The sequence below is a fragment of the Crotalus tigris genome, unplaced genomic scaffold, assembly GCF_016545835.1.
Source record: "Crotalus tigris isolate CLP2741 ecotype Arizona unplaced genomic scaffold, ASM1654583v1 scf7180000018350.1424685, whole genome shotgun sequence".
In the NCBI taxonomy this organism is placed as follows: Eukaryota; Metazoa; Chordata; class Lepidosauria; order Squamata; family Viperidae; genus Crotalus; species Crotalus tigris.
The window spans coordinates 730,657-743,669 of record NW_024096959.1 but is presented as its reverse complement, the minus strand read 5'-3'; the positions used below and the strand labels follow the sequence as shown (position 1 = coordinate 743,669).

The following is a 13,013-nucleotide window of genomic DNA, read 5'->3' as shown; positions in this document are numbered from 1 at the left end:
CTCGGTAGGCCCCTCCCCCGGTGGCGCGCATGCTCCGTGGCCGGGAGAGCCACTGCTTCTGTGCGAGGAAAGAAGGGCAAAGTCCGACCCTGGCATGAAAGTTCGCCGCGCGAGCCGGAGATAACCCAGCGGTGTCCAGTGTCGCCCCGCCTGGCCCAAATCTCGCTCGGCGCCATGGTGCTGGATAGCTTGGCCCGCATCATCAAAGTGCAGCTGCCTGCTTACCTCAAGCGCCTGCCGCTGCCGGAGAGCGTCGGCGGCTTCCTGAGACTCACAGGTTAGGGGGCAGCGCAGGGCTGTTTGGGAAAGGGAAAAGGAGGGCTGTTTGTGTGTGTTTGAGTGAAAGCTGTGGCTACGGCGCCGTTTTCTGGACAAGCCTGACGTATCATGGAATATCCCCATTTCTTGCAAACCCAGCGTTTGCTCTCCGCTTCCCTTAAGAATGGACACTTGCATAAAGTCAGCTCGGAAATAAACTCCGATGGATTCAATGGGAGGAAGTCGGGCAGCCTCCTCCGCTGCATTCTGTGGATTGACTACAGTGCCCAGTTTTCCACCATGTGATGCTCCCTCCGAGAGGGGCACACAGCATCTTGGTTCCTCCTTTCTGCAGCTACTAACTTTGCTGGCTTGCTTCCAGGGGTTGGAGAAATGGAAAACTAATTGATATTCCAACAGAGAAAATATAACTTGGGTTCGCACGTGGTTTGTTTATACCTGTCTTATTTTTTAAATATCTCATGCCAAGCTTGAAACAACAGATAAAGCCACAAACTATAATACAGTGGTTAACCATGATGGAAAAATCTATATCTGAGAGATGCCAGATTGATATTTAGGCTTCCATGATGGAGGGGAGAATGTCAAAACGTGTTTTGTTTTGACAAAAACACATGACTTGAATTGCAAATACAAATACAAAAGGTTAAGTTTGAATGATAATGGAATAATAGAGTTGGAGATCTTCTAATCCAGCCTCCTTCTGGTAGGAAGTCCTATAATATTTCAAATGGTTGTCCATTCTCTTCTTAAAAACCTCCACAGTGTTAGAATACTCACAACTTCTGGAGGCAGCTCATTCCACTGATTAATTGTTCTGATTGTCAGGAAATTTCTCCTTAGTTGTAGGTTGGTTCTCTTTTTGATTAGTTTCCATCCATTGCTTCTTGTCCTGCCTTCAGGTGCTTTGGAGAATAGGTTGACCCCCCTTCTTTGCAGCAGCCCCTTAGATATTGAAGCACTGCTATCATGTCACCCCTAGTTTTCATTAAACTAGACATATCCAATTCTAGCAACAGTTTTTTATGTGTTTTAGCCTCCAGTTCCTTAATCATCTTTGTTGCTTTTCTCTGCACTCTTTCTAGAGTCTCAATATCTTTTTTATGTTGTGGTGACCAAACCTGGATGCAATATTCCAAATGTTGTCTTTATGTTGTCATGTTTGTTTCATCATTATATTTGTATCTATGGATTGTAAAAGTCACATCTTAAAATAATTCTATTTCTAAAGGGTTATTTTCGTTTTTGGTTTCACATTCCAAAACATCTGTTTTATGTGCACTTTTAAGCACATTTAAATGCTTCTGTAGATAATGCAGTTTCCCAGGTGACAGCATCTTTATTAATTTTTTAAAAATTATTGATGCAGTTTGATCTGGGCTGTATGTAACCTAAATAATGCATTTAAAATATTGTAGGCCACCCAGTCTCTTTTGGGAGTTGGGTGGCCCCACAACCCAATAAATTAAATTAATTGATTTAAAAATAAGCTAATTGAGGAGATAGTTCTAGGGTTGTAGATAGAATAGAAAATAGAAAAGTGTCCTGGAAGAAGGCAAATGCAAACCACTTCTATGTTGTTCCCCAAACCTTCTGTAAAATCACCAGGAGTTTCCACCTGAGAAAGAAAAACTGTATAGGAATTTTATCCATTCATGTTTTCCTATGTTTTCCTAATGCTAATAAGTAGGATTTTAAAATAAAATAAATTTCTTTAGATTTTGTCGTCTATCATTTCAATCTGTATTTATAAACAATATAAGGTAAATAGTACAATCATATTTTTAGAAACTAAGATTATTGAATCATGTACCTTATGTCTATGTTGATTTTTCAGTTTTATGTATCTAAATAGTTTTGATTGTTTATTCAAGCCACTTGGAACTGTATGTAGTGGAGTAAAAAAGTACATAAGCAATGATAATTGATAACATTATACAACAGATTTAGCACGAGAATGTTTATTTAGTTCACTTATCTGGCCAACCATCTTCCATGAAGTGACTCTGGGTAGCATACAACCATTAAATAAAAATATATGAAAATTAATACAACAATCCAGTTTTTGAGAGAGTAGATCAAACACAAGGCCAGAACCATCTTAAAATATTCCTAGTTCTTTAAGATCACCCCAAGTCAGGTCTTGAGAGACTTATGGAACATTAGCAGTGATGTAACTAATCTCACTTTGGAAGGAGAATGTTCCACAAGCGGGGCATCCAGGCAGAGGCCAGCCAAGTCAAGCAGACAATGCATGCTCTTTTTGCCAGCTCTAATGGGGACAGGCAGATGCAATTGCAGATGGGTAGTCCTTCGGGCAACCCAGTCCCACACCATGATATATAGCAACATTCTTCAGTGGAGATAAGTTACTTTTTTCTATATTAAATCATCTTTTATTCCTACAGTGGTATGGTTTTTGGTAATTATGCTTTTATGATCTTTTTCCGTGCATGTTTCTGTCGTGAGTGATGTTTTTATTTCTCGTATTTCTAAATCATCCATTCCTAAAAAGAGTAGATATGATACCAATAAAAGAGAATATTTGTAGCTCAGGTTGAACTATGGGTACCTTGGGGCTCTCTGAGCTTGGAGTTTTTGTTGCAGACGTTTCATTAACAAACTAGGTATCAGTGCACTTCAACCTATCTTAGTCATAGCATGTGATGGAATATCCATGTTGGAGACGAGATCAACATAAACCTTGTGACAATAACTGGGGAGGAAAGTATGTGAACTTATTCTTGGAAAAATAAACCAAACACTTGTTCTCTTTCTTGTGTTAATAGAGGAAGGATCACTTCTCTTTCATGCCTGAGCATGATCAATTTTCCTGATTCCGCATGAGACTCGGATATGTCTGTGTAAATGTGTCTGCCAAGTGGCATGTTAATCTTGTGTGGGACATCAGCTCCCCCAGAAAAGGAAATATTAAAAGGGCAGAATATTATATTTCCTCAAAGGATTTTAAAGAGGCAGAAAAACATGCCCAGTTTTTCTTAATAGCCCCAAGTCTCTCTCCCCCAAGCAGAAACCTGCTCTGTAGAAATGCAGATTAGTAATCCATTTAGGAAGGTTGGAGGCCTCCAGCTAGAAGCTTAGGAAGACAAAGACACCTAAAATCTACATAGCCCACCCAAACTCTAAGACAGAGCATAATAGGATTAACTCACAGATGCCAAAGGGGCACACTCAGACTCAGGTCAAAGTACATGACACAGGAAATACAAAGCCTCAAAAGGAACAGGAAACAACTTCAAGAGCCCCAGATGGTATAAAAACCCACTCCCTATACATGTTCTCTCTCTTTTCTTCCAGAGCCATCTTTCTGTCTGGCTCTCCTCTTCAATTAACTGCAACCTTCTTTCTAAAGCGGTCACCATGTTGTTTATTCCCGACTTGGACTGAACCATGATGAAGACTTTTCCTTCAAAACTTGTTTTCCCTCTCTCTTAAAACTACTGGTTAGATGTATACAGCATGCCAAAGTAGGTCTACTAAAGATCTAATAGCTGCAAACACACAACATAATTTTAGTTAGATTAACCTTGGTAATTTTGCTTATTGTGTGAAATCAGTTGACTTGATTGTGCAAGCTCAAAAAATGAGTTAATTGTCAGCAGATTAAGTTTGATTTTGACTGTCTATCCAGAGTTAGTTTTCTTAATCAACATGGCATATCGCTTATCTCTGCTTTTATTTCATTTTTTTAAAATCTTGATTCCAACTATTAACTGTTTCTAGGCTGAGCTGCCTAATAAATTCAGAGGTTTGGAGAGATAACTAAGCTTCAGCTCAAATGAGTTTATTGGCTCTGTAGACTCTACATAGCTACAAGGTTAAAAAACAGTTAAAAGTGAAAAGCACAGCTGAAAGGCCAATATGGGGTAGAAGATAAAATTCTTTGAAAGAAAAGGAATCTTGTTCAACCTGCCTTTCTTGATTGAATTCAGAGTAGCTTTGGAAATTTTATCTATCAATTTGTGAAGAACAGAGGACTTTAACAATTTCACAGGGAAGGTCACCTTCAGGCCCATAATTTTATTGCCTTATTTGCCTCTTCCTGTTAATTCATTTGTACTCTTGCATCAGGCTAAATATCTGTTGTTAGCACAGTTACAATAGACAGAGAAGCCCATCACTGCCTGACATGCTGCTCCCAGAATATGGTGTTTTCTTATGTTAGCCTAGTAAATTGGTCATGAGTTAAAATCATGCTTCCATGGAAGGATGTTTCCCAAAAACATTATGCAGTTACTTTGCATAACAGATTTTTGGCTAATAGAAAGTTTCAAGACACAGACAGTAATTGTGTCTTGGACTCATACAACATGCTGTATAAAACTAATGAACAATTTGATGAATTAACACAATGACCTGGCTAACACAATATGCTAACGGTAAGCAGTAATTGACTTCCCACAATATGCTCTACCTGCAACTAGTCCAAAACCTAATCTATTGTATCAAGTAATTGAGTAAAACAGAACACAAATGATTTTATATTCTTGTTGAACATTTACAAAAAAATATTTAGTGACCATGACACATATATTACAGACATATTAATAATCCATCCTACCCAATCTTGCGTTATACTGCTTATCTATCTTATGCCATCTACCTATAACATCTTTTCTGATCAGTTTATATTTCACTTATGTTTGTAAAAGTTAAATTGTTAAATCACTATATATCTTATTTTTAAAGTTCTTTTTTAAGCTTAATTTCCCCTCAGTATTTCAGTCATTCCTTAGTCCTAATTGTCTTCAGCTTAATTTACCTTTAAATTTCAAACTTTTCATTCACATACATCATCCCAATATTTTTACATTTTATATATTATGAAAAATACTATATTACTTATATCTCTTATCCCTCTTCTTGTAGGATCCCTTTATATCCAAAGTTATCTGTCTTTTAACTGTATTCAAACAAATGTTTGCTCATATAATACTCCATCTGGTAGGGCAAGTCAAATCTCTTGAATCTGTCTCTGGCCTTCTTCTTTTGCCAAGTAGCTTTCCAAGTTGATATATTCCGCTTGCCAGGAAGTTCTTGTATTTTTGTAAGTATTGATGGACATGGAGAAGACAGGATGCATAGAATATATGCTTTTTTTCTCCCAAACTCTAATGGTTCTCCTGGCAGTTCTATAGTCCATTTTGTTAAATCTTCTTTCTTGTCCTCAGATTTATTTTGACGTTCTGATGAAATTAGTATCTTTTCCATTTTTATTGTTATGTCAATAAATGTCTTGTAGGTTTTTTCCTGTTTGTGTTAAATTATAATTCTCTTCATTTGTAGCTTTGTTGATTAAGTCATTTTCTTCTAGTTTATGTTCTGTTATTTGATTTGTTTGTTCATTCTTTACCATAATTTTCTGAGTGTTTTTTATTGTGAGATGTGCTCATTTATGTCATCAAAGTTATTTTTTATCTCATTGTGGTTTGAAGCTATTGTCATTTGTATCTGTTGTAGCATTATATACATTTCTTCCTGGAAAGTATTTGTCTTGTCTTGAAATGTTGCTTCTGTTGTCTTTGATATTTCAGGCTAGGTCCTTCGGGAATAAGTATTAAATGTGGTTTTCTGTCATTTTTTGATAAGTATGCAGTGTCCATGTTGTCTCCCTCTTTCAAATAGTCCATCAGTGCCATAGTCTCTATAATTAGCCTTATCGATCCAGCCAAACTCAGAATCCAAACAGCCCAAATTTTGTATAGTTCTTATTTTATATATAGTTTTTATAATCCACTGTATTTCCAATTGTCAAGGCATCAGTAAAATCAATATTTTATAATAGTTCTTTTATTCAGGGGTCAGTTGTCAACCAATCAAAATTGCAATTCAGTATATTTAGCCACCTTGAGTTCTTCCTGTAAATTCCCCCCTAAAAGATTAGCCCAGAGTCAAAGTTTTTCTTTTTCTGTAAACAGTTCTTGAGTTTAGACAACAGTCAGTGTATTTCTTTTCCTTCAGACACTTTTTAATCTTATGGTTGGCCCAGTATGTATTCTTTCTTTGTCCCCACCCAGCTGTCTTCTGAGAGTTATTAAAGTTCAAGAGAACAGATTATTCCTTGTTTCTGGGCATCTTGCCAATTACTGAGTCAGTGTTGTTAATGTTCTATGTTCTAGTTCTCCACTAGGTGTCAGTAGTTGTTTGTTTTTCAGCTTTTTTAGACATATTATTATTATTATTATTATTATTATTATTATTATTATTATTATAGTTTCATCAAAACCCTTTAAAGTATAATTTTAGCAGTTTTTTTAATTTCTAGATTTATCCAGACTGTAGTATTTTAACTTTGATTTCAATATATTTTTTTCGCCCTTGAAGGTTAATTTGCCACTTCCATCCATGGGGGAGTGGGGTGTAGTCCCCTCCCTTCACTTTCGGAGGTTTTCTTATTTTGGGGATCTTTCCCAAGGACTTAGTTACAGAGTAGAGGACAGAAGATCGGGACTCTCACCAGTTCCAAGCATGCTGTTCACCATTGTTCTGCTCTTGGACTTTGGCTGCAAGTAGCTTGGGCTCGATGCTGGTGTGCAGCTAGCCTTTCTCCTGTTGAGTTAGAGGGCTTCCCCCAGATCGAATGGAACAACTGCTGTTGTTCCGTGATTATCGGGGCACTCCTCTTTCTTCTTTGCCTCTCTGGGGCTACTTCAGACCCATTTAGGGTCCACTGGCAGGGCGAAATCAGCCGTGAGGTGCGGAATGCCGCAATCCTGCGGCTGTGCGCTATGGCACAAAAACCGGAAGTCTCTTGATTTCAGCTTTATCTTTGGGCTTGTAGTTTTCATTAATTTCTGCAGAGAATGAAAATCATAAAGTCAAACTACAACATTGAGCTCATTTAGAAAGCTATTTCACTTTCTGACACCATGGCAATACCTTGGCTCCATTTTATTGTATTTTCTGTAATAAAGACTGCAGTTAAGATACATTTTGGAAAACATTAGGACATGAAAGAAAAAGTGTTATAGTTTAAAAGAGTAAACCTACTTTTAAATCATGCCAAAACCTTTTCCTCTTTATGTTATGTGAGCACTTCCACTTTGCTCTTTTTTCCATTTTGTTTACATATTAAAGTAATGAAACAAAAAGTATGTTGAATCATGAACTATTTTGTCTCTTTTTAGCTTAATCCAATGAGTTTTGCAGACCAAGGCAGTAGCAAAATACAACTTAGAAGGATTTGCTGCATCTTCTTTCGACATATATAGAATGTCTTTGTATGAAAAATCAAGTTTGTTTATCTTTTTTTTATATATACCTTTCTTCCTTGTTAATTAATGTTGGGCTTTAACAGGAAGCACAAAAATTGATTTCTACTTCATTTGGATGCAAGATGAAGAAGCAGGAAAGACTTGTTAGATTTGGCATTGTATTGTGCTCTAGTTATATCTTCCTGCTCTCATTTCCTGTTTCTGTTCCAAAAAATTCCACTGCAATGTACTATATCATCCCCAAATGACTCTGCTTTTTATACTGGTATACTAAAATAGGTGGTGTCATTCTGCAATTTGTATCTATTCTCTGCAGAGAATTATGTGACTGCCTGGCAGAGGGAAATATCTGTCCCCATTCAATATGCTGTTTTAGAAGCACAGGTACTCCTTGTTTAGTGACCACAGTTGGGACTAGCAGCTTTATAATTAAGCAAAGCAGTTTGCACCGTACAAAATTATGGGACTGTAAGTGTGCTTTCTGGCTCAAAACTGACAAGATTAATCTGTTTCACATATTTTTTTTCCTCCTAACTTAATGTTTGTATATGAAATAAGTTCCTGCAGAATATTTTTCTACAATAGGCTTGTGGCATGTGCTTAGTTTCAGAATGGCTCCGGTTATTGCCTTTCCTGGGTGTCCTTGCTCTGCTCGGATATCTTGCTATTCGCCCACTCCTTCCCAAGAAGAAACAGCAGAAGGACAGCTTGATTAATCTCAAGATCCAGAAGGAGAATCCCAAAGTAGTAAATGAAATCAACATTGAGGATCTATGTCACACTAAGGCAGTGTACTGCAGATGCTGGCGCTCTAAAACAGTGAGTTTATTGAATTTGCTATACACTTTTTACTTAAGGTTGTTCTTGTCACTTATGATATAGAGTTGCTCGCTGCTTTTAAAAGACATGATTGTACACTTCGGGGTAGAATGTTCCTGCAGACTGTTTATCACTAGTGAGGAATTAATACTTTTTTTTTCACTTTTGCCAGAACTAGTTTTGATTTCATACTGGTAAATACCTCCATTTTAAAATATATTCTGTAGCTAGAGAAACAATATTGTCCGTAGTCCTTCAGGATCATTGGGATATGTGATGCTTGAGAATTTTATGTTTTTTTGTGAACACATCAATTGCATGGATATCTAGCATGGCTCAGGTAGTTTGGCAAATTCATATGTGTTCATCATTAAAAGTTCTTTGCTTTCATTTAGTTTCTGACATGTTGCTGAACTGCAAGGTTGAATTTGCTGGGAAAGAACAACAGCTATGATATAGATATGATTTCTCCGTTTTATTTAACTACTTAAGGATAGCATGCCATTTCAGGGTTAGAATAAGTGTTATAAATCATGTCTTGTTATGCCAATTGATCATAAACCATAATTGAATTTGGATATAGAGCCAAATAATATTATGGTCTTGTTACTTATAATTTGACATGTCCAAATTGGCAACTATAGCTCATTTTTTAGCATTACACTAAGCAGAATCCTCTACATATTGTATGTAACACTTAATATAATTTTATTGCCACCACAAGAATTGTAACTTAGAGGAAGAAAGTGAAGATATAAGTACAGCCAATACCAATTGAATTCTCAAAATAGAGTAATGGAATTTATTAATATAGATATTTTATACCAAGCCTATTACGATTTCTAAACCACCCTTTATACCTTAATACGTGCAAGCCAAACCAGTTGTTGAAGTTAAACTAAAAAGAAAAAGATTTTGGAAATAATATTTTTGTAGCTATTCATTTCTGACCATTGCTCGCTTCTGTTAGCCAACCACTCTACATGTTCAACTTGTTCAGTATTGATGATGAATAAACATAGTCCATAATTTAAACCACCAAGAGTGTCATTTAGTTTTAGATTACCTTTTTTGATTCTTCTCATCCTTGGTGATTTATTACCCAAACCAGCCTACCAACCTCATCTGAGTATGTATTGTGTTTATTAATGTATTTGAGTCTAACGTGACCCTTAATCTCATTATAGTTGTAAAATCACTAACATTCCAGGTTGCCTACTTTTACTCTTTTTTGTTTCAGTTCCCTGTCTGTGATGGCTCTCACAACAAACACAACGAGTCAACAGGAGATAATGTAGGACCTTTAATACTCAGGAAAAAAGAAGTCTAGCAAACTCCTAAGTATTCTATGACTGATGGGAAGTCTACTTGTATACATATTTGTAAGCCTTTCTGTCTTATATGTCACAGGGTTAAATTTTGGAATATTTTAAATTATCTTAGATTTATACTTTGGGCTAGATGTTTGGTAATGTGTTTTATATAACAAAAATGTACTATATCTATGCCTTGTAATCATCGCAGAATTATTTTTCCCAGAACTACAGGAGTTGTAACAAGGATAGATAGATAGATAGATAGATAGATAGATAGATAGATAGATAGATAGATAGATAGATAGACAGACACCTCTATTCTAATTACAGATGTATCAATACTACGGAGTTAACAGATTTTAAACCAGCTGTACTGCCAGATTGCCACAAAACTGGGAACTGATTTTTGGAGGTTGTCAAAGATGATCATAATTTTGGTCTTAAGTGGGTTTAGGAATTTGCATACAAACCAGTACTTCAGTTTGAACATTAAGTGTGTTCAGGAATCACTTTTATTCAGAACCGCAGATAGCCTTCTTTGAGAACGATTAAAGAGATATACAACTAGTAGCAGAGTGTTTTTTGCTTTTCAGAAGTGATACAGATTGTATATAATTGGCTTGTCTGTGATTTAGAAACTATAGCATTATGTATTGATGTTTTGAAATATAGAAGAGTTCAGTCCAAGAACTACCTATTTTATTTGCACAATTGATGGTGTTTAGTAATTACTGCTGCATTAAATGAACTATAGTAATTAACCTACTTGCTACTAAACCTGCTCTCCCCTTAAACAAATTAGTTCATGGTATATGAACAGGATAGCACTCTGAACTTCAAATAATCTAATACTTGTTTTGCACATTTTCCAAACCTTCTTGGTCTGTATATTCAATCTACCTGTATGTCTTGTACGTAGTTAAGTTCAGATTCCCATGTGCAAGAGTAACATTAGTTGGTCATGGCCCACATTTTACATAATATTAAGCTGTATACTCTGGAAAATATCAGTTGCTCCAAAGGATTCAGGCAAACTAATAAAGGAATAGTAAATGATGCTAGATTAAAGTGTGTACTAACTATTTTTTATGTTGAAGAAATGGGCTGAAATCAAAAAAATCTTAGACATTATATAGTCACAGAAAAAGTAAATTCCTTTTCTCTATCCTCCTGAATTTCAGGAAATTCTCCATGAACAAAATCCAGATTTCTATAAAAACAGTTTACCTTGTTAGTTAACTATCTGGTGTAGGGGTTGTTTGTAAAACTTAAATTCTACATCTGGTGTCCCAAATATTTCCATTAATTCTGAAAATCCCTTGTCTGCATATTTAACCGCAGAAAAACAGTTGCTAGAAATGTACAAATATAATATGCTTACCATCAGTTTCTTTCTAGAGAAATCATGCATTTCTACTTAAAGAAAAACACACAACTAAGTATTCCTTTTGATGATCACTTTGTTTCTTAAAAAGCAATGGTTACATTTTTTTATTTTTCTGGTCATGGAGACCAAGGATCTTTCTTGAAATGTATGATACTGGACAACGAAATGAACTATGAACTGGATGAAATTTCAGCAAGTTACAAAATGACAAATAAGGTAAACAAATATGGACCAACTTCCAGAATTCCTCAGCCGGTCCACACATTTTTAAATTGCCAAGGTTGAAAAACACTGATCTGATATATCTATGTGAGGAAAAAATGTGGATAACTAAGCCAATGAGCTAGTTCCTAACTATGATTTTTACTGAAAGTATTCACTGAAAATATTTCATTGAAAATATTTTTCTCCAATATAACAGGAAATTAAGTAATTTTAAGTTGATACATAATGATGAAGAACTGAGTTGTTGAGTTGTCTCATAAAAAAGGTTCCAAAAAATACCACCTTCAATACTATCTTGCCTTCTAATAGCAAATATTTTCAACTGTTTTGTAAGGGGACAAGGGGGAGTCCTATTTGTGTAAGAAATCCTGAACCTCTGAGTTCTCCTGTTAAAGCAAACACTTCAGGCAAGTTTCTGGTATGGTTACATTTTTGGTCACTGTTTTATCTCTTCAGGCTTGAAGTAAAATTACTAATCTCCACAGCAATTGCGTGCCTGTGGTTGAAACTTGAAGCAGGACAGGTTATCCTGGCAGCAAAATAAATACCTAACTTTGCTCTGGACTGTAATGACACAATATGTAATTAGGAAATGACTGTTACCTGATTTGCCATTCTTTATCCGTTCAAATAAAAATGCTGAAATTGTTTGAAGATTAAATAAGATAGTGAATAAAATGTGTGTGTGTGTACATGAAATAAACTGACAGTGTGTATTTGGTCTAAATAAATAAAAAGAGAAATTGGTTGGTTGCTATCAAATCATGTGTCGCTTCCTAGTAATTACATGGATAGATTTTCTCCAAATGTTTTTTTGTTCAACTTGGCTTTTAGGTCTTTTGCTGTTGTCATTAAACCTACCTAACTTCCATTTAGCCTTGTCTTCAATTCATCTTTTCCAGTCCCTTTATTGAGCAGCTACTCTGATAAGACTTGGAGAATGAGTGAGAATGGTCTGTGTGTATGTATTAGCGAAGCATTGCTATAGTGCAGGGATGTCAAACTGCCAGTCCGCAGACTGGTTGCATCATATGTAGGACACGCCCACCACAGCTCTGGCAATGCAAAAAAAAGTCACAATACATCGCAACACGTCACGTGACGAGTTTGACACCCTGCTATAGTGTAACCAATAAAGCTGGCTTAACAAAATTATTTGTGTACTGCATGTCATTTAGTGTGAGACATTTACCTGCCCAAGATCCTACAAGAGTTAATATCAAAATAAGTAGAAGGCAATTTTGCTTTAACCCCAACTTTTGGAATCTACACACATTTGGAAGTTTTGCTCATACAAAACAGCTTCTACAGAAGACATGATCAATCACAAGCGTTTGTGTTTACTAGAAGGCAAAGAGTAAATTTGCTCTCTATTACCTTTACAACCTCCAAAATGCGATGCATACCAGGATACCTACGTATATATTTTTGTCTGTACATATCACCACATGTCCATAAGAAGCACTAGGCTGATGCACATACCACTGTTATTTTCTCAGGGTACCTATGATTCCTACATGAGCTCCAAAGGTTTCCTAGAAATACAGGGTTGGTATATCGCTAGAAAAATGTCAGTTTCTATTCAGTTTTTAACTGTAAGAATCTGAACAAATAGACCTCCATCCCTGTACTGATGCACATGGGCACCATTTTATCTATGTTTGTCCCAAACCGAGATTGACCAATTGTGTTAAAAACTACTGGCATTCTACAGTATTTTTCAGAATCAGGGCTCTGATATGCATTAAAAGA

The 13,013-nt window shown here is 36.0% G+C and overlaps 2 protein-coding genes across 2 annotated transcripts in view; one reads left to right on the top strand and one right to left on the bottom strand.

The window, feature by feature from the left end:
* The first annotated feature begins 33 nt into the window (after nucleotides 1-33).
* LOC120311331 (CDGSH iron-sulfur domain-containing protein 2) lies at nucleotides 34-12,132 on the top strand. The gene is made up of 3 exons (XM_039350699.1): nucleotides 34-277; nucleotides 8,119-8,333; nucleotides 9,574-12,132. Exons 1-3 carry the CDS (start codon nucleotides 175-177, stop codon nucleotides 9,661-9,663), a joined length of 408 nt encoding a protein of 135 aa, XP_039206633.1. The 5' UTR covers nucleotides 34-174; the 3' UTR covers nucleotides 9,664-12,132.
* The window catches only part of LOC120311327 (sodium/hydrogen exchanger 9B2-like), a 40,709-nt gene continuing 33,359 nt past the window's right edge, over nucleotides 5,664-13,013 (bottom strand). Inside the window, exon 12 of the mRNA XM_039350695.1 lies at nucleotides 5,664-7,094. Coding sequence (XP_039206629.1) covers nucleotides 6,951-7,094 — 144 coding nt within the window. The 3' untranslated portion in view covers nucleotides 5,664-6,950. The remainder of the gene's footprint in view (nucleotides 7,095-13,013) is intronic.